The sequence below is a fragment of the Emys orbicularis genome, chromosome 6 (genome assembly GCF_028017835.1).
Source record: "Emys orbicularis isolate rEmyOrb1 chromosome 6, rEmyOrb1.hap1, whole genome shotgun sequence".
Lineage (NCBI taxonomy): Eukaryota > Metazoa > Chordata > Testudines > Emydidae > Emys > Emys orbicularis.
Genome location: NC_088688.1, coordinates 135,799,728 through 135,821,039, shown reverse-complemented (window position 1 = coordinate 135,821,039; position 21,312 = coordinate 135,799,728). Strand labels below are relative to the sequence as shown.

Below are 21,312 nucleotides of genomic sequence, written 5' to 3'. Positions count from 1 at the left end.
TTGATTGTGAAATCTTCTCTGCAAGCCACTTTAGATGCTGATGATACAGCTTCCAGATGCATGGCTGTGGCAGTGGTCATGAGAAGAGCATCCTGGTACCAATCCTCAGGACTTCCAGGAGAAGTTCAAAACATGATGGAAGACTTCCCATCGAAGGGCCTAAGCTCTTCAGTGAGCAAACAGGATTCTCTGTCCCCATGCTCAAGGACTCACCCCGACGCCCAGGGCAACATTGCAGTCACTGGGGATTGATGTGCCTGGAACAAAAAAACAATTCAGTAGATCTCAAACCACTCAGAGATTGAGACTATTCCTTTACCATCAGCATACTTTTCCGAAGGGCATGTCTACACTTACCTCCGGAGCGATCGATCCAGCAGGGGTCAATTTATCGTGTCTAGTGAAGATGCGATAAATCGACTGCTGAGCGCTCTCCCGTCGACTCCAGTACTCCACCAGAGAGAGAAGCGTAGGCAGAGTAAACGGGAGAGTGTCAGGAGTCAAGCTACCGCAGTGAAGACACCACGGTAAGTAGATCTAAGTACGTCAACTTCAGCTATGTGAATAACGTAGCTGAAGTTGCGTAACTTAGATCGATTTTCCTCCCCCTCTCTCTCCCCCCGTCCCCCAGTGTAGACCGGGCCTAAGACTCGGATCCTTTCAGAAGAAAGACCAACGGGCCTCCAAGCCCTTCTTATATCCAGTCAGCTCCTTCCTCTGAGACACTTTTGACACCTTAGTCATGGGCATCGAGTTCAGTATGCCTTTTCCCTGGACTAACGGTTGTGCAACTACCCCTCCTCTGGAAACTGACTATCCTGTTGCCTACCTGCTTGGGGGTACCTTACCTCAGACAAGTGGATAATGGAGGTAGTCAAAGTGATTATTTTGTACAATTCCATTCTATTCCTCCTTCCCACCCTACCCCCGTCCCTCTTCAGGGATCCCTCTCACAAGGAACTCTTAAAGCAAGAGATCCACTTTTCCTTCTTCTGGGAGCTATAGAACCAGTCCCCCACATCAGAGTTCACCAAAAGAGGGTTCTATTCCAATTACTTCCTGGTTCCCAAGAAAAGTGCAGGGCGGAGACCGATCCTTGACCTCAGGAACTTGAATGATGTCCTAGCACAGCACTTCAGAGTGGTGACACTAGCCACCGTGTTTCCATCCTTAGATCCAGGAGACTGGTTCATTGTGCTCAACCTTCAGGATCCCTATTTCTGTTGTCCTCCACCCTTCACACAAGCATTTCCCAAGTTTTGTGATTGGGGCAGATCACTATCAATATTGATTTCTCCCCTTCAGACTCTCCACATCCCTGCGGGTGTTCACAAAGATTCTTGTAGTGGTAGCCCCTTGTCTACGTCAGTGGGGAATATCCGTGTTCCCATATCTGGATGACTGGCTTCTCCAGGGCCAGTCACCTCAAGAGGCAAGAAGCAAAAAGGGCATTAATGTTATTTCAATATTTGGGACTCGCATCAACCACGAAAATCCATACTGTCTCAGGTTCAGAGAACAGACTCTATTTATCGGAGCTACTCGACTCCACAACAGCAAGAGCCTATCTACCCAAGCAGAGACTCTCCACCCTGTACAACCTAATCTCAGCATAACAGTGCAGCCTGCAAACAGGTGAGGACCTGCCTAAAAGTCTTGGGCCACATGACTCCTCGTGAGGAGGCACCTCAGGTGCCTCCAGACACAGATAAGAACAGTGTATACCCCCAAAAAACACAGCCTCTCCAAAAGCATCACAGTGCCTCAGCAGGTGTTGGACTCTTACCTAGTGGAAAGATCCAGAGAAGGTCTGTGTTGGAACCCCATTCTTGCATTCAGCGCCTTGGAAAACCCTTGCAATGGATGGGTGTCTGTTGGATGGGGAACTCATCTAATTGGGAGACAGCACAATCGCATGGTCAGCATAGGAATCTGTGCTCCATATCTATATCTTGGAGCTATAAGCAGTATGATAGGCTTGCCAACACTTCCTTTGTGTCATATGAGGTCTGTCAGTCAGAGTAATGCTAGATAACAGGACAGCAGTGTACCATATCAGAAGACAACGTGGAGCAAGGTCCTAGTCCTTATGCAAAGTCACTAAGGCTGTGGAACAGGCTCATCACCCATCAAGGTAGAAATATCATCAGTCTATCTACCAGAATACAACTGCAGACTCCCTGAACAGACACTTCTGACAGGATCATGAATGGGAGCTCAAGGACCATCTTCTGCCGCATCTGACAGTACTGGGGTAGACCTCTTTTCCACCCTGAACCGTACAAAAATGTCACCTGTTCTTCAAGGGAGGTCATTGTCATGACTTTCTAGGGGATACCCTAGTAAAACCATGGCATAGGTCCCTTCTTTATGCCTAGCCTCCTATTTCATTAATTCTCAAGACCCTTCTCAAATTGCATCGAGAAGGGAGCAAGAGTGATCATCCTAGCACCCACTTGGCAGAGTGGCACTCAAACCTCATCCACCTCTGAGATAACACCCCTCAAACTTCTGATCACAAAGGATCTGTTAACACAACTCAGGGACCCTTGTTCATTACAACCCTTCCTCCTTGAATATGAGAACATGGTTCCTCAATGACTCTCAAGCATGGAGTTAACCTATTTGAATAGCGTTCATTCAGTTCTCTTATCCAGTAGAAAGCCCAGTCTGTACTCACAAGACTTGCCTCCAAAAGTGGATGCTTTTCCTGTCCTGGTGCTCCCTTCTATCTTCTCAAGCACCAGAAGGTATGCTTTCCAAGATCCTGGATTGCCAGCTAGAGAGACATGTTTCTTTGACGATAGGCACAGTATCAGAGTACATGGTCATTAACACAGCCTTTCACTCACCCATCCAGGGCTTCTTAGTCTTTGGCCACCTTACAGCAGCCAGCTTTCTTAAGGGCCTAAATAAATCTGTTTCTTCTGGTTCAACAACTGGCCCCAAACGGGACCTCTGCCTGATTTTTCAATGCCCTAAAGCAGTAGTTTTCAAACTTTTTATTTTTTTGCTGGCGACCCAGTTGAAGAAAATTGTTGATGCCCGCGACCCATGATGATTATAGCTCTAGCCTGGCTCTAGCCGTTAAAAGTCCCGCCTAAGGCAGGCTAGTCCCTACCTTTTCTGACACCGCGTTGTGCCCCAGAAGCAGCCAGCAGCAGGTCCGGCTCGTAGGCGGGGGGGGCACAGGGCTCTGCGCGCCTCCCCCACCCTGAGTACCAGCTCGGCACTCCCATTGGCTGGTTCCCAGCCAATGGGAGCTGCAGGAGGGTGGTGCCTGCAGGCGAGAGCTGCACTGAGCCACTTGCGCACCTTCGCCTAGAAGCTGGACCTGCTGCTGGCTGCTTCCGGGGCGCAGTGTGGTCCACAGTGCCAGGTCAGGCAGGAAGCCTGCCTTAGCACCCCCACTGCGATGCTGACTGGGAGCCATCCAAGGTAAGTCCACGCCCCCCACCCCACGCCCTAATCCCCTGCCCCAATCCTGAGCCCTCCCCAAACCCAGAGCCCCTTCCTGCACCCCGAACTCCTCATCCCTGATCCCACCTCAGAGCCTGCACCCCCCAGCCCAGGGCCCTGACCCCCTCCCGCACCCCAACTCCCTGCCCCAGCCCAGAGCCCCCTCCCATACCCTGAACCCCTCATTCCTGGCCCCACCCCGCAGCCCTCACCCCTGCACCACATCCCTGAGCCCCTCCCATACCCCAAACTCCGTTGGGTCGCGGGCATCAACAATTTTCTTCAACTGGTTCACCAGGAAAAAAGTAGGAAAACCACTGCTTTAGAGAGTGTTTCTTCCTGTGAGAGATCCAGCACCTTTGTGGGATCTAAATTTGTTGTCTGCTTTTATTGACCTCCTTTCATGCCTTAGCATCTTGCTTGCTTGTTTCTATATCTGTCGGCAAAGGTAGCCGCCTTAGTGGCCATCACCTCTGCTAGGAGGGTGGGAGAACTGAATACGCTGGTCACTGATTCCCCCATTCACAGTTTTCTACAAGGCAGGATTCAGCCACACTGTAAGTTCCTTTTGAATGTGGTCTTGTATTTCCATCTGAATCAGTCTATCTACCTGCCATTGGCCTTCCCAAAGCTGCATATGCACTAGGACGAACAAAGACTCCACATCTTCGACATTCCTTGATTGTTAGCTTTGTAGCTGGATAGGAGAAAGCCCTTTCAAGTTTCTTTCTCAATCTTTGTTTCTCACAGAGTGTGAGAGGGTCAACCAATCACAACTCATAGACTTTTGAAACGGATAATGCATTATGGTGCTGCTGGTAATGCTGCAAAAGAGGTAATGCCTTCTGACAAGCTCATAGCACACTCGACTAGAGCACATTCGACGTCAGCAGCTTTGTGGTTCATGTCCCGATTATGGGCAATTGCAGGGCAGCAACATGGTTTTCCGTTCATACATTCACCAGACAGTATGCACTGTCTGCTGCATCAAGGGAGGACACAAATGTAGGGAAAGCGGTCCTTCAGTCCATCTTTCGATGAGATTCCAGGCCCCACTGCCTGGGGTAACAGCTTGGGAGACACCAACAATGTAATGGACACATGCAAGTCCTCGAAGAAAGAACGGTTACTTTACCTTCTCGTAACTGTTCTTTGAGACGTGTTGGATATGTCCATTCATGACCTACCCGCCGCCTCTGACACATCAGTCTACCATTGACTTCCTGTGCAAAGGAACTAGGGGAGGGGTGATTCTGCACTGTGTACCGTCACTCCAGACCATGAGCCGTTTGTATGGGGGTGTGGTCACCCTTATGCATACCGCTAGGGAAAACTCTCCAGCACCAGTGCACAGGAGGCACATGTGCCTGCAGTGTATCTAGAACAGCGTTTGAGAAGGTAAGTAACCATTTTTTCTGTTGCATGAGAAGATTGGAGGTTTTGACACTTGTACTTCTTCCAGTGTGCGTGTGTGGTGGGGGGAACCCAAGACTCCTTAAATTTAAGGGATGGGTTGATAGGGAGGCAAAGATAGGGTGGGAGTGGCCTCTATCCTCCAAAATGGCCGATAGCATGGTTTAGGCAGACTAGGGACTGGAACCTGGGTTTTCCACATCCAAATGAGTGCCCTAACCGTTTGGCTATTTGCTTCTTTGGGGATAGGGGATCTCTTTCTTTTGTCCAGAAATTCCATCCTGGACCTGAGAAACCTTTCTAATGAATGTTTTGTTGAAACAATATGTATCTGAAAAATTTCAGTTTCAACCAAAAAAAAAAAAAAAATCTTTCTTTGGTTGGAAAAATTCCTGATCAGCTCTACTAGGTGACGGTCTGCATCTTTAGTCACTTATTTACGTCTGTAAATGTGACCTGAAGTGACTTGACCCAGGTCATGCATGCCTGTGGCAGACCTCGGAATTTAATCCAGGCATGAATCCCAGTCCAGTTGCCATCGCCACAAGATCATTGTGCCTCTCACCATATCTTAAATTACATTGTAAACTCTTCACAACAGAGACCTGTGGTGTGGCAGTGGTTCTGCCTGTGCTTCATTTCTGGTCTCCCACTGCTGCACCCAGTATCTAACGCCTTCCAGGTTGAGGGGACTTAGCCTTCCACCCCTTCCAGGATACCCAAAATCCCAAGTAAATGCACAGAATGTAAACTCTTCCCTTCCTCAGGGATGCTGTGATAGACAGCAGCCCACACTGGTTCCTGGCCTTAGCCAGTCTTGTCTCCCACAGTGAGAGCTCCAGGTCTGTGTTTTCCCTTTTTATAGGGCAATTAAAACTTGCATTTGTGATTTTTTTTGTGTAAGAAAATGGCCATGAGTGACCATGGAGAATATTTTTACTTTGGCATATTGCTTTCCTTTACAAATCCCCTTTATTAGTCTTGAAAGTGTATGATACAAAAGCATTTAGGGGGGGGGAAATTACACTAAAGAAGAAATGTTACAGCAAACTAGGGGGAGGTCTCTTTACAAATACAGTACATCTCCTGTTGTGTTCTGATTCTTGGAGCTGAGCTCCCAAACGCAGGCAGAGATACTACACTTCCCTGTGGGAAGTTTCAGGGAAAATGATGGGTGGAAATTCTGAACTGCTTATTTCACAGGGCTGGAAGTCTTTTGTGATGATCCTGTTTTAGTGAAAGTTGTTGAATCACAAACCTGTGGCAAGATATTCGCTGTGGAAATACTGGAAAAGAGTGATATTCCGCTTGTTGTTATGTATGACACATCAGGAGAGGATGATATAAATATCAACGTCACCTGTCTGAAGGCCTTGTGTGACAAATCTTTTGAACTACACCTTCAGGTACTATTTTATGATGTAATACTTGTTCATTTAAAATTCTGAAGTGTTAAATCATGGGGAAGGAGTACAATACCAGAAACTCGTTAAATTTCTTCCTTCAAATATTTTGTTGCAGGCAGATGCTTTATATACAAATGTTAGAGTAACCAACGTTTGCTCTGACGGAACCCTATATTGCCAGGTGCCATCGAAGGGCCTAGCCAAACTCTGCGAGATCTTGCAAAAGCTGGAAGACTACTTCCAGTACAAGGTGTGTAATGAGCAGGGAGGTGCTGAGGTAATATTTTTGACTGTCTTACACTCCCTGCATCTCAGCCTTACTCTTTACTGAGGCACAGAGCAGGAATTCGGTCTTTCAGGACTTTTCAGAAAGCATTAGTATTAAACAGGGCTGTTATCTAAAACCCTGACTGTAGCTGTTAATAACTGTTCCCAGCCAGCTTCAGAGTACCACACAATTTCTTAGTAAAACATTTAATAAACACAAAAGCTATTGTAAATAGTTTTTGGAATACTTATTCATAACTTCTTAAACAAAAGCTAGTAAACTGGATGTAGTAAATTTCCTGTTATCTCTCATACAGACTCCCCCACTTTGTTGTTGTTATATATTTAAATGCAAGGTTTCAACATGACGGTTACACTTCTGTACGTTAGCGCACACAAACACTCTAATTCTCTCAGGTGATTTTTTGGTCTTTATAGACAGATCATGATATATATAGTGTGTCATCTGCACTCTTCTGAGCTTGAAAATGGAAAAAGCTGAGTTGCAGCCAAACGCTTTGGAGCCTTGTCAGCAAACAAAAGTCTGGGGATCCTACCAGCTAGCAGCATTCCAACCCTTGAGTTAACAGTTGACTGGCTCCCTTGTTGGTGAGACAGAAATCTGTAGTCTGTATCGATACAGTGACACAGATATTGGGATCAGCATATCCACTATCCAGTCCCTGGATCTCTAAGATGCTCATTCTGTAAAGCACTAGCTTTTCCCCCACGAGCCAAGTCGGGTAAGCCAAGTCACTGAGCTCTGCCCTGTTCTCTTTTTAACTGGAGCAAGGTTGCAGTTTAACTCAATTAGCTAATAGCTAAATGTAGGTTCCATAGTCTCTGTAGCCACTAGGGGTGACACATTCTCCCTTCCCTGATCGTCCCTCTAGGTCTGTAAAACACACTACAGTGGAGTCAAACATTATTTAATAGACGGCTTCCTTAATAAGGAAAGCTGGACTAGCACTCACCTGTGTCCTAAGTGGTACAGGGATAGGGACACAGCCCTTGCAGCAGACATGTTTTGGTCCTGTATGGATCAGCCATTAAGTCCACAAGGCTATCTTTACCTCCTGTATTTATAACCTTTCCCCTCAGAATCTGGCTATATTCTCAAATGTTTGCCCTAAATGAAAACATCTCATACAGCTTCTTAAAAAAGTTACTGAGCATGTGTAGCAACTGCCACACCCTATTTCTGGATGTTTCTGTCCCTCTCTTAGTGAGTCCCTCTGCTCTGCACTAGTCTTTGCAGATGTGCAGGCAGAGTATTCAAACAGAAATGTGTGATTCCTTTCTTTATGCCAAACAGTCCAATGCACTATAAAGCATGTGGGTTACATCTGTTTTCAAATATGTAATGGGCTGAGATGGAAATGAGGAGAGATTTCATTGTCATCCCCTTTGGCTCCAGGATATTGAAGGTACTTGACATTCTAATACAAAGCTTGATGAATGTTTGTTTTAGTCTCCTTGCTGAAGCTTTTGCAAGCCATCTCTTGTAGTAGTCTCTGCTCTTGGTCTGTCACTTTTATGCTTCTCTGGATAAGAACTGTTTACAACCAACCCAATAGGTTTTCCGCTCATATAAGCGATCAAGATGCTCTCCCCAACCCCCCCCCCCCCCCAAGAGATTCCCTTGTGCCTCTCATTCTTGTCTGACTTTTCTGATGGGCAAGGCTTTTGTAGAGGTGAGATGCAAGCCCACCATGGCACTTGCAAGACCCACATGTCACATCAGAGTAAAAAGCAGTGCAGTTAAGGAGGAGACCAGTTTTTAAACCTTCTCCAGCTCTGCCTATAAAGGTTTAGGGCAGCTCTGGTGCTCATTCTCTCCCTGGAAATATAACCTTGAATATATATATATTTTTTAAATCCCTTAGGTTAGATCCAAAGTGATAAACAGAAACTTCTTAAGTATCAGAGTGGTAGCCGTGTTAGTTTTATATCCACAAAAACAACGAGTCCGGTGGCACCTTAAAGACTAACAGATTTATTTGGCCATAAGCTTTCATGGGCTACAACCCACTTCTTCAGATGCATGGAGTGCAAATTACAGATATTGGCACATGAAGAGAAGGGAGTTATTTTACAAGTGGAGAACCAATGTTGAAGGCCAATTCAATCAGGGTGGATGTGGTCCACTCCCAATGATTGAGGAGGAGGTGTCAATACCAAGAGAGGGAAAATTGCTTTTGTAGTGAGCCATCCAGCCACTCCTAGTCCCTATTCAAGCTGAAATTGATGGTGTTAGGTTTGTAAATGAATTGTAGCTCAGCAGTTTCTCGTTGAAGTCTGTTTCAGGGACACTCAATAGCAGATTTAAGAGTAGCCATTCTTCAACAAAAAAACCTTCAAAAACAGACTTATTTACCCTTGTTTCTTTATCACAGCAGGCACCTGAATATTTCATCTCATTACCTTTCTGTGGCAAAATCTGCTTGTTCCCTTGTAAAGGAAAATGGGCACGTGTGGAGGTAAGAAACAGATTGTTGGTTTTGGTTTTTTTCCACTAACTAACTTTCATGTGTCAACTGAAAATTGCTGCTATTCTTTGATTTTCCACATAGCATCTGCTATTTTTGCAGGTCTGGGGGTTGGCTAAAATCTGGATCATCATCATCTGAATTCTTTGACACTGATTATGGCATGTGTATCATTTTACACTGGCTACTTACTCGAATAGTAAACACATAAATAATCTTTTACTTTAGCTGATGGAATGTGGAATAGATCCCTGTAGGTCTAACCTACTGTTTTTGTGTTGTCATTTAACATATTTCATTTCACCAAGCATAGCATCATAAAATGCATGACAACATATTTTCTTCCACTTCCTTAAAATATTAATTTGCTTTTTAAAGATACTATGTTGATCTCTTGCTAGTATCGAGTTTTCCTTACCACTCGCATTCTCATTTCAGATAACAAGCGTTCACAGTAGTCGTGCACTAGATGTGCAGTTCATGGATACTGGAACAGTTGCATCTGTAAAAGTATCGGAGCTTCGAGATATTCCATCACAGTTCCTGAGAGAAATAATCGCAGTACCACCCCAGGTACAAACATCATTTTTAAGTAAAGCTGATTGCCTCAATACCTCTCTTGGCCATGTCTTAGTCTTGATAATTTTAATGTGTGCTCTGCAATGATTTGTGGTTTTAAAATGTTTTAAGATTGCCTGTTCTGCACTATGGACTACAGGGGTGTGAACTGCTAACTGCCTCTTGTGGACGTTGCTGGCGCAAACTAAAAGGAACCAAAGTTCATGTTAATATAATCCTCTTTCAAACAGGACTACGTTAACGTGAATTTATGTACCTTTTAATTTGCGCCAGCAGCATCCAAACAGCAGTTAACACAAAACACTTGGGTGCCCTCTGCAGTTCTTCTCTCTCACACACCTTGTGGATCACACTTCAGCACAGTGTACATGTAGCCTTAGAATTAATGTTGCGTTGTGCACGCTAACGTCTTATAGTGTACAGTTTTAAATGAATACAGGTTATGTTCTTGTGTGCTAACAGTAGAAGGCTGTGGCAGTAGTCTTACTGTATGGGTAAAGGGACTCCATTCTGCAGACCACCACATTCTTAGTGGTTGAAGTAACTTACAGCATAATAGACTCCTTCTTTCACTCTTTTAATACCATATATCTTTTAATCCATCTGAGTTAAAGCTTGTAATAAACTACCTAGTTTCTGTGCAGGTAAACTTCAATAGTACAATATCATCATGTAATTAAATTGTACCATTAACATACTCCATGTCTTTTAGGCTATGAAGTGCTGTTTAGCAGATCTTCCCCGTAACATTGGCATGTGGACTCCAGATGCTGTATTGTGGCTGAGAGATACAGTATTAAATTGTCCTGATTGCAGCATTAAGGTAAATGTAAATATCTCAAACACTTGAAATTCAATAAACTATGGAATACCGGATTGAAATGTGAATGAAGAGTTATAATAAAATGTCATCATAAAGTTACAGGAACTCGGTACCTTCACCCTCCATAAGACATGCAGGTTTTGATACAAAAAATAAAATTCTTTCAGGCTTAAAAATGTTTACCTACATTATTTTTTTTTGAAAAGCTATTATACTAGACAATTTACAGCTTTGTAACCTCCCATAACATTTGTATTCTGTATGAATTGATCATTTTTTGATACGTTCGATACAAAGTATATTTGCTTGCATTTCCCAGCAAATATTTTTTATACAATACTTGGAATCTACATTTAAAGAAGACAAAGAATTTTCCTCCTTCCAAATTCTCCTGTGCTAGCTCGGTATAATTCCTTTTTACCAGCAAATGAGGGCAAGAAAAAAGCAAAACTCTTGTCGTGCCGCCTCATAAAAAAGGAAGTGGGTGGATGACCCTGCTCAGTTATTTTCATGTCTCCAGCAGGTGGAGGTAACTCTTCCAGCTGGCTAGGAGAGGAATTTTTTAGTTCTTATTTGCTTTTATTTCTACATGACAAGTCACTATCCACAAGCCAGGCTGTGACTCTACGGTGCGGCAGCTTGCTGCTCAGTAACGTCCCATGTGGACGCTGCTACAGCGCAGTGAAAGTTCCACTAAGCCACACTCTGGGGTTTTCACTGCGCTATAGCAGTGTCCACACCAGATGTTACTGCACAGCAAACTGGTGTGCTATAGATTCACACCCTGGCTTGCAGTGTAGTAACTAGCCAAGTAGATAAGCCCTAACACAATGTAGTTTAATTTAGTACAGTCCATTTGCAGACTCATATCACATATTTTTTTGGAATATGCTGAGTAGAAGTCAACCATTTGTAGTGTGACCTACTTACCTAATTGTCTGGGAGCACCCTTGAAAGTCTTCAGAGAGTCTGATATAATTAGTACATTACAGGGGATCTTCTGAAAAATCTTGCCCCTAATTTCATTACAGAATATCACCATGAGTGCACCTTTTGAGAGCCACACTTTGTAGCTTTTCCTTTTCTTGTCTGCTTTAGTGTTGAATACTGCACATTTAAAATACTGCTGGTCTAGTCTGGCATATGTAGATATTGTAAAATGATGTCGTCAAATGTGTGGCTGTGTATGTTCCCGCTGTGTGCTGTCCCAGCTCTGTGCAGACAGCTGGCACCGCAGACCTCGATCAAACTGCCCAATGACCACAAGATCTGTTCTTCTTCGAGAGATGTCCCTGTGGGTGCTCCACTCCAGGTGTTGGTGCGTTCCTGCGCCTTTGCTCGGAGATTTTTGTAGCAATACTCGTACTGGCCACGCATGCGCAGAGCCTGCCCCCCGCTCTGAGTCTAGCTCAGGGGTAGGCAACCTTTCGGAAGTGGTGTGCCGAGTCTTCATTTATTCACTTTAATTTAAGGTTTCGCGTGCCGGTAATACATGTTAACGTTTTTTAGAAGGTGTCTCTCTCTAAGTCTATATTATATAACTAAACTATTGTTGTATGTAAAGTAAACAAGGTTTTCAAAATGTTTAAAAAGCTTAATTTAAAATTAAATTAAAATGCTGATCTTACGCCGCCAGCCTGCTCAGCCCGTTTCCAGCCTGGGGTTCTGTTCACCTAGGCCTGTAGCGGGCTGAGCAGGGCCTGTGGCCGGGACGCTGGCTGGCTGGCAGCCGGGACCCCAGACCTGGGGGGGGGAGTTCAGGGGTCAGGGCAGAAGGCTGGGTGGGGGGGGGGGGTTCAGAGGTCAGGGCAGAGGGCAGTGGGGATGTGGGGGGTTCAGGGCAGAAGGCCGGGGGTGTGGGGGCGGGTCAGGGGAGAAGGCTGGTGGGTGTGGGGGTGCAGGGCAGAAGTCTGGATGTGTGGGAGGTTCAGGGGTAAGGGCAGAGGGCTGGGGGTGTGTGGGGGTACAGGGCAGAAGGCTGGGTGTTGGGGGGGACTCGAGGTCAGGGCAGAGGGCTGGGGTGTGTGGAGGTGCAGGGCAGAAGGCTAGGTGTGGGGGGGGTTCAGGGCAGAGTGCTAGGGTGTATGTGGAGGTGCAGGGCAGAGGGCTGGGGTGCTCAGCTCGTGGGGGTGCTCCCAGCCCCCTGCCCTGAGCGGCTCATGGCAGGGGGCTGGAAGGGATATGCCCTGTTCCACCCCCTTCCCCCAGGCTCCGTTCCTACCTCTCTCTACCTGCTCTACGGAGCTGTGTGCACGCTGCTGCTCGGCTCTGCTCCGCTCCCCCTCCCCCTCGCAAGGGCCATCGCTGGCAGGGAGGGGGAGGAGGAGGGGCCGGAACGCACCAAGCTGTGGGAAGAAGCGGGGGAGGGGAGAAGCTTGGCTGCCGCAGGACCAAGCTTCTGCCCCCTGCCCCCACAGAGGAGAGCGGTGGGCGGGGGGGCTGAGTGGGGCGGGGGGCCGGGGCAAGAGGCAGAAGCTTGGTCCTGCGGCAGCCAAGCTTCCCTCCTCCCCCGCTTCTTCCCCCAGCTTGGTGCGTTCCGGCCCCTCCGCCCCTCCTCCTCCTCTCACTGGGCAGGCAGAGTGCCACTCAAAATCGGCTCGTGTGCCGTGTTTGGCACGCGTGCTGTAGGTTGCCGACCCCTTGTCTAGCTTAATAGTATGCATGCGCGGCCGGTCTCCTCAGTTCCTTCTCTACCGTTCCCAGCCTGAGACGGAGCTCAGCAGACTCGTTAAGAAATTCTTTCCTCTGGTTACAATTGCCCTTCTAGTTAGTTAGTTTGTTGTTAGTTATAGTTAGTTACCATTTCTATCTTTAATAAAAAAAAAAAAAAAAAAAAATTAGTTCCTGTCAGCCACAGCTGCTTCGGACATGCCTGGCTCCCCAGGCTTTAAGCGCTGCTCTACCTGCAAGGAGGCTATCCCTCTGTCAGATGGCCATTCACAATGTATAAAATGTTTGGGGGAGACCCACATTCCCCAAAGATGTGCCCACTGCAGCAAACTTCCAGGGCACGGAAGGACAGGGAGCTTAGACTGAAACTGCTCCTCCTTCAGAAATCCCTAGGGTCAGTTTCAGACCCAGGCGCTGAGTCCAGCTCCGCTGCCCGCCACAGCCCCCCCCTCAAAGAAGCACAAAAAAACTGCAACTTTTGTCACCAAAGAAAGTCATGCGACATAAGATTTCTTCAGTCAGATCTACAGCTTCCCTGCCTGTGCTCCCCCACTTGAGCACATTTGATGAGCCGGGCTCCTCCGGCACCACGTGAAACCCGCCTGAGGCTGCAGCAGCGGCGCAAAGCTCCGGTGCCGAGGCTTCAGGCTTCCAGCTGCCTGCCTCTCTTCTGGCACCGCGACGGACGCGGTGCCGACATTCCACAACCTGCCTGACCCTCTGCAGGCTGATGTTGCTCTCCCGGCACCGGCCACGGCACCGACACCCGCTGGGCTGACTGGCAGTGAGCCCAGGCTCAAAACACCGATGCAGAGGAATGTTTCCTCACTGCAACTTCCTCCTGCACAGCCTTCACCTCACACAGGAGACTCAGCACTGCAGTTTACTCAGGCAAGAGATCTGTTTGTGTCACCCATCCTGCAGTCACCCCTGCTGAATGCCTGCTTCTCTCCAATGGCTGAGTCAGGGTCTGAACAGCCTTCCTCCAGTGAAGAGGAAGCTGGACGACAGGGGGATTTTTCACCGTATCAAGACTCCCATCCCCAGACCCCAGTCAACAGAGGTCATAGAAAAATTACCTCATCCTATTCTCAGGATCCTGCCCCCTGGGGTGTAAACCCCTGGATGGCACCACCTATGCCCTACCCACAACCATGGCAATATTGGGCCCCATGGGCATCGTACCCTCGAGAACACACGCGCTACTCCACCTCAACCAGGCACAACACCTGCCTAGCACCACCACCTGACGAACCTGCCAATGACACACGACACCAGGCAGCACTGTCACACTTGCAGGATCAACCAAGTCCTGCTCCTATTCTAGTAGAGCCGGAGGTAACGCCTGAAGAAGCCTTACTTCCCCCTCCTCCAACATCGTCGGATGACTTCTCAAAATTCCAAGACCTTTTTAAAGAGTTGCCAGTGACTTGAGAATTAACTTGGAGGAAGTCCCTGAACAACAGCATGAGTTAACGGACATCCTACAGCCCTCTTCTTCCTCTAGGGTTGCATTACCAATCAACGTAGCCCTTTTAGAACCTCCTAAGTCCATCTGGTAGACTCCAACTACAAGCCTACCTACCTGTAAACAAGCGGGCCGCAAGTACTTCATCCCTTCTAAGGGCTCTGAATTCCTTTTTACCCATCCAGCGCCAAACTCGTTGGTAGTAAACACAGCCAACCAAAGGACCAAACAGCAGTATTCCCACTCCACCCTGGCCAACAAGGAAAGTAAATGCTTGGACCTCTTTGGTCGTAAAGTATATGCATCCTCAATGCTACAATTTCATATTGCTAATTATACTGCAGTTCTTGCAAAATATGACCACAGAAACTATAATAAATTCATGGACTTTATTGATGACATTCCAGAACAGAAGAAACAACAATTCACAGCTCTGGTTTCCGAGGGACAAATCATATCACGTACCGCTCTTCAAGCGGCCCTCGATGTAGCCAATACTACAACAAGATCGACCGCCACAGCAGTGATCATGCGCCGAGGTTCATGGCTTTCCTCCTCTTTCTTTCCTCGAGAGGTCCAGAATACCACTGAACATCTTCCCTTTGACGGTGACAATTCGTTGTTTCCACCACGAACGACGTGCTTCATTCAATGAAGGACTCAAGGGCAACCCTCCGGTCCTTAGAAATCCAAACCCCTACGACCAGAAGGCGACAATATAGATATCAACCTTACAACCGTCCGCGCTACCCCGCATATACACAACACTTCCATAGATCACAGGAGCAACAACAGCAATGCCAGAGACCGAGATTCCAGAGTCGTCGTCCCAATTCTTTGGGGGCGCCTCAACCCCCTCCAACTAATAAGCAGATTTGAAGTCTTGGTCGAGGGTTTAGAAAACAGCGTTCCCACTTCAGCGAGTACACCTATTTTTGGACACCGCCTATGACCATTTTCCCATCAATGGCAGAACATTTACCACCGACAAGTGGTTTATAGAGGTTGCTACAATTGGCTACTCCATCCCCTTCCTCTCCTTGCCTCCCACCCTCCCCATCCCTCTTCAGGGACCCTTCTCACGAGCAGCTGCTCCTCCAAGAAGTGCAACATCTCCTTCAACTGGGAGCAATAGAAACTGTGCCCGAACGACACAAAGGGAAGGGTTTTTACTCCCATTATTTCTTAACAGAAAAGAAAACTGGGGGATGGCGACCGATCCTCGACCTCAGGCGGCTCAACAAATTTGTCAAAAAGCAAAAGTTCAAGATGGTTACTCTCACCACCATAATCCCAGCGCTGGAGCAGGGTGATTGGTTTTCAGCCCTCGACCTACAGGACGCCTATTTTCATGTGACTATACACCCGGCCCACAGACGCTTCCTCCGTTTTACCCTTGGCTCAACACATTTTCAATACAGGGTTCTACCCTTCGGACTGTCCACGGCCCCCCGTGTTTTTTCCAAGCTCCTAGCCGTAGTCACTGCCTACCTCAGGAAACAAGGGGTCATAATATTTCCTTACCTTGACGATTGCCGCCTCAAAGCCTCAACGTTCGATGAAGCTCTCCGATTCACGCGGCTTACCGTCAATTGTTTCCTATCTCTAGGCCTACAAATAAACAAAAACAAATCCACATTATGCCCCACCCAACATCTGGAGTTCATAGGAGCAGATCTCGACTCCCGGACGGGATTGGCATCTCTCCCACCCGACCGCTTCAACTCCATAAGCCTACTGGCCACAAAACTTCGCAACAGTCCCCAGGTCACTGCCCGAGACTGTCTACAACTACTAGGTCACATGGCCTCGTGCACTTTTGTGGTCCAAAATGCACGACTCTACATGAGGTGCTTCCAAGCGTGGTTGGGCACGGTTTACAGACCGAATGTGCACTCTCTAAACAAACCTCTCTCCATACCTTTCGGAGTCAAAGATTCTCTACTGTGGTGGACAGTTTACTCCAACCTCTGCTCTGGAGTCCCCTTTCTCCAGGAGGCTCCATCCCTCATCCAGGGGCTATGGTCTTCAACCGAAACCTCCCTGCACATAAATGTCCTAGAACTTTGAGCCATACGCAATGCGTGCCATCACTTCCTCCCACTAATCAGGAATCACCATGTACGCATAATGACAGACAACATTGCCTGCATGTTCTGTGTAAACAGGCAGGGAGGAGCTCACTCCCACTCGCTTTGCACAGAGGCAATGAAGCTCTGGAATTGGTGCCTTGCGAACAACATCTGGATATCAGCTGCCTATCTTCCCGGAGTGATGAACACCACAGTGGACGAATTAAGCAGACGCTTTCCCTGGGATCACGAATGGGAGATAGACGAGAGAACCATTCACAACATATTCCGCACTTGGTCACCCAATCATAGACCTTTTTGCAACTGCGAAAAACACGAAATGTCCCGACTTTTGCTCCAGAGCGGGACTGGGCAAACATTCCCTGGGAGACGCATTCATGATCCCATGGCACCAGAACTTACTCTATGCTTTTCCCCCGATACAGATTCTCAACCGGGTCCTGATAAAAATACGAACAGACAGTGCCACGGTGATCCTGATTGCCCCGTCATGGCCCAGACAACCGTGGTTTCCGTTCTTACCAGAATGTCGATTCGACCACTAATTTTGTTGCCTCTCATCCCGAACCTCCTAACACAGCAACACGGCCGCTTTCTCCACCCCAACCTATCCATGCTTCACCTCAAAGCTTGGTTCCTACATGGTTCTCCCAAAACTAACTAGATTGCTCTGAACAAGTTCAAAGAGTGCTCCTACATAGCAGAACACAATCTACTCGCACCACCTATCTACAAAAGTGGAAACGATTCACACATTGGTGTTGAGCTAAACAACTTTGTCCCACGTCGGTATCTCTCCCACTCGTACTTGACTACCTATTGGACCTTAAGCAATCCGGCCTGTCTTTCAGCTCCATCAGAGTCCATTTAGCTGCTATTACAACCTTTCATGACAAAATTGATGATACCTCTGTTTTTGCTCATCCAATCACCAAGCATTTCCTTAAGGGACTCCAAGCCCTATACCCAGACATTAAACCGCCTACCACTCCGTGGGACCTTCATTTAGTACTATCCTGCCTAACTCAACAACCATTTGAGCCCCTAGCCACTTGCTCCCTTTTACACCTTTCAATGAAAACAGCATTTTTAGTGGCAATTACCTCCACCAGACGGGCAGGAGAAATAGCAGCTCTTATGGCAGACCCACCATATACGCTATTTTTCAAGGACAAGGTTACCCTTAGATTACACCCCAAATTTCTTCCAAAGGTGCATTCCTCATTCCACATTAATGAGCCGATACACCTACCAACCTTCTTTCCGAAACCACATGCAAACTCGTTCGAAGCCACAATGCATACATTAGATGTACGCAGGGCCTTGTCCTTCTATTTGGATAGAACCAAACCTTTTAGAAATTCTTCTAGACTCTGTCTCCATTGTGGAGCGTTCCAAAGGGACTCCTATTTCTACCCAGAGACTTTCAAACTGGATTTCTCAGTGCATCCGATTGTGCTATCAGATGAAGAAGGTTACACCCCCAGCCAGCATCAGAACTCACTCCACTAGATCTCTGGCTGCCTCAGTGGCTTTCTTACGCAAAGTTCCCCTGGCTGACATCTGTAAAGCAGCCACTTGGTCCTCTGAGCACACATTTGTTAAACACTATGCCCTTACTCAAGGCCCTCTCTCTGATACACGATTGGGCAGAGCTGTGATATCTACTGCATTCCTATCAGATCCGAAGTCCCTACCTCCTTGAGATACACTGCTTTTAAGTCACCTGGAGTGGAGCACCCACAGGGACATCTCTCGAAGAAGAGGAGGTTGTTACTCACCCTGTGCAGTAACTGACGTGCTTCGAGATGAGTGTCCCTGTGGGTGCTCTACTACCCACCCTCCTCCCCTCTACTTCGGAGTTGGGGTAGCCTCCATCGTAGAGAAGGAACTGAGGAGACCGGCCATGCATGCGTACTATTAAGCTAGACTCAGAGCGGGGGGCAGGCTCTGCGCATGCATGGCCAGTACGAGTACTGCTACAAAAATCTCCGAGCAAAGGTGCAGGGACGCACCAACACCTGGAGTGAAGCACCCACAGGGACACTCATCTCGAAGAACGTCAGTTACTGCACAGGGTGAGTAACCTCCTCTTAAGGTACGAAGGCACCCGGCCAGGTTTATTGTCAACAAAGCACGGTAATAGCATCCGGCAGACTCTACGGGGATACTAAGACATGCATGCCCGTGACAATGGATGCAGCTCAGTGAATGGCGTGACTTTCTATTCCCCCTCTAGGCTGGCCAAAGACATTCCCTCTGAGACTCCATTTTATACACCAATACAAACAAGTTGTGTTACCCCTCTGACCATAGTTAGTTACTGCCCCCTGACGTGGGTTGTTACCATCCATTACCTTGTACATGTTGGTTCGATCAAAACATCTCTATCCATTATACTATCATCCCGACCTTATCTTTAGGAGGGGTCAGTGTGTTCTCATTACCTTTGGGGTGTGTTTTGTACCATACTTGGTATCAGGGTGTTCTGGTACCATTCTTCTGAAATGCGTTTGTGTGAGTGTCCTGCGCCTAGCCTTTCTTAGGAATGTGTGCGTTTGTTCTTGCCAGGCTCTGTGTGCGTGTACACAGGCAGAGTCTGACTCCTGCTTACAGCCTGTCTCTTGCTGACTTTGCTTTATATAGCAAAGCTTTGACCACTACTTTAGTTTAGGCGTCAGGCCTCAAACCAGGCCTCTGATGCAAGGGCTTATGTCTCAGGCTCTTTTTCTACTACAGATGTTATTTATTTGTTAGGCTTTTCCAAACCTAGACCACCAAGCCAAATATTTATTTACTTATACACTCACACTATTATGGTTTGGAGTTGGTACTAACTTTTTTCTTTTAAGTATCAGAGGGGTAGCCGTGTTAGTCTGAATCTGTAAAAAGCAACAGAGGGTCCTGTGGCACCTTTAAGACTAACCGAAGTATTGGGAGCATAAGCTTTCGTGGGTAAGAACCTCACTTCTTCAGATGCAAGTAATGGAAATCTCCAGAGGCAGGTATAAATCAGTATGGAGATAACGAGGTTAGTTCAGTCAGGGAGGGTGAGGTGCTCTGCTAGCAGTTGAGGTGTGAACACCAAGGGAGGAGAAACTGCTTCTGTAGTTGGATAGCCATTCACAGTCTTTGTTTAATCCTGATCTGATGGTGTCAAATTTGCAAATGAACTGGAGCTCAGCAGTTTCTCTTTGGAGTCTGGTCCTGAAGTTTTTTTGCTGTAAGATGGCTACCTTTACATCTGCTATTGTGTGTCCAGGGAGGTTGAAGTGTTCTCCTACAGGTTTTTGTATATTGCCATTCCTGATATCTGACTTGTGTCCATTTATCCTCTTGCGTAGTGACTGTCCAGTTTGGCCAATGTACATAGCAGAGGGGCATTGCTGGCACATGATGGCATATATAACATTGGTGGACGTGCAGGTGAATGAGCCGGTGATGTTGTAGCTGATCTGGTTAGGTCCTGTGATGGTGTTGCTGGTGTAGATATGTGGGCAGAGTTGGCATCGAGGTTTGTTGCATGGGTTGGTTCCTGAGTTAGAGTTGTTATGGTGCGGTGCGTGGTTGCTGGTGAGAATATGCTTAAGGTTGGCGGGTTGTCTGTGGGCGAGGACTGGCCTGCCTCCCAAGGTCTGTGAAAGTGAGGGATCATTGTCCAGGATGGGTTGTAGATCACTGATGATGCGTTGGGGAGGTTTAAGCTGAGGACTGTAGGTGATGGCCAGTGGAGTTCTGTTGGTTTCTTTTTTGGGCCTGTCTTGTAGCAGGAGGCTTCTGGGTACACGTCTGGCTCTGTTGATTTGTTTCTTTATTTCCTTGTGTGGGTATCGTAGATTTGAGAATGCTTGGTGAAGATCTTGTAGGCGTTGGTCTCTGTCTGAGGGGTTGGAGCAGATGCGATTGTACCTCAGTGCTTGGCTGTAGACGATGGATCGTGTGGTGTGTCCGGGGTGGAAGCTGGAGGCATGAAGGTAGGCGTAGCGGTCGGTGGGTTTTCGGTATAGGGTGGTGTTAACGTGGCCATCGCTTATTTGTATGGTGGTGTCTAGGAAGTGGACCTCCCGTGTAGATTGGTCCAGGCTGAGGTTGATGGTGGGGTGGAAGCTGTTGAAATCATGGTGGAATTCTTCCAGGGTCTCCTTCCCATGGGTCCAGATGATGAAGATGTCATCAATGTAGCGTAGGTAGAGAAGGGGCGTGAGTGGACGAGAGCTGAGGAAGCGTTGTTCCAGGTCAGCCATAAAAATGTTGGCATATTGTGGGGCCATGCGGGTGCCCATAGCTGTGCCACTGGTCTGGAGGTATATATTGTCACCAAATTTGAAATAACTGTGCGTGAGGATAAAGTCACAGAGCTCAGCAATAAGTTGTGCTGTGTCATCATCAGGGATACTGTTCCTGACAGCTTGTATTCCATTCTCAAAACTACGATACCCACACAAGGAAATAAAGAAACAAATCAACAGAGCCAGACGTGTACCCAGAAGCCTCCTGCTACAAGACAGGCCCAAAAAAGAAACCAAAAGAACTCCACTGGCCATCACCTACAGTCCTCAGCTTAAACCTCCCCAACGCATCATCAGTGATCTACAACCCATCCTGGACAATGATCCTTCACTTTCACAGACCTTGGGAGGCAGGC

General features: G+C 47.3%; 1 protein-coding gene across 1 annotated transcript in view; it reads left to right on the top strand.

The window, feature by feature from the left end:
* The window catches only part of TDRD7 (tudor domain containing 7), a 144,407-nt gene that overhangs the window by 97,378 nt on the left and 25,717 nt on the right, over window positions 1-21,312 (top strand). Inside the window, exons 11-16 of the mRNA XM_065406055.1 lie at window positions 6,076-6,278; window positions 6,394-6,528; window positions 7,719-7,721; window positions 8,942-9,025; window positions 9,473-9,607; window positions 10,326-10,436. Coding sequence (XP_065262127.1) covers window positions 6,076-6,278; window positions 6,394-6,528; window positions 7,719-7,721; window positions 8,942-9,025; window positions 9,473-9,607; window positions 10,326-10,436 — 671 coding nt within the window. The remainder of the gene's footprint in view (window positions 1-6,075; window positions 6,279-6,393; window positions 6,529-7,718; window positions 7,722-8,941; window positions 9,026-9,472; window positions 9,608-10,325; window positions 10,437-21,312) is intronic.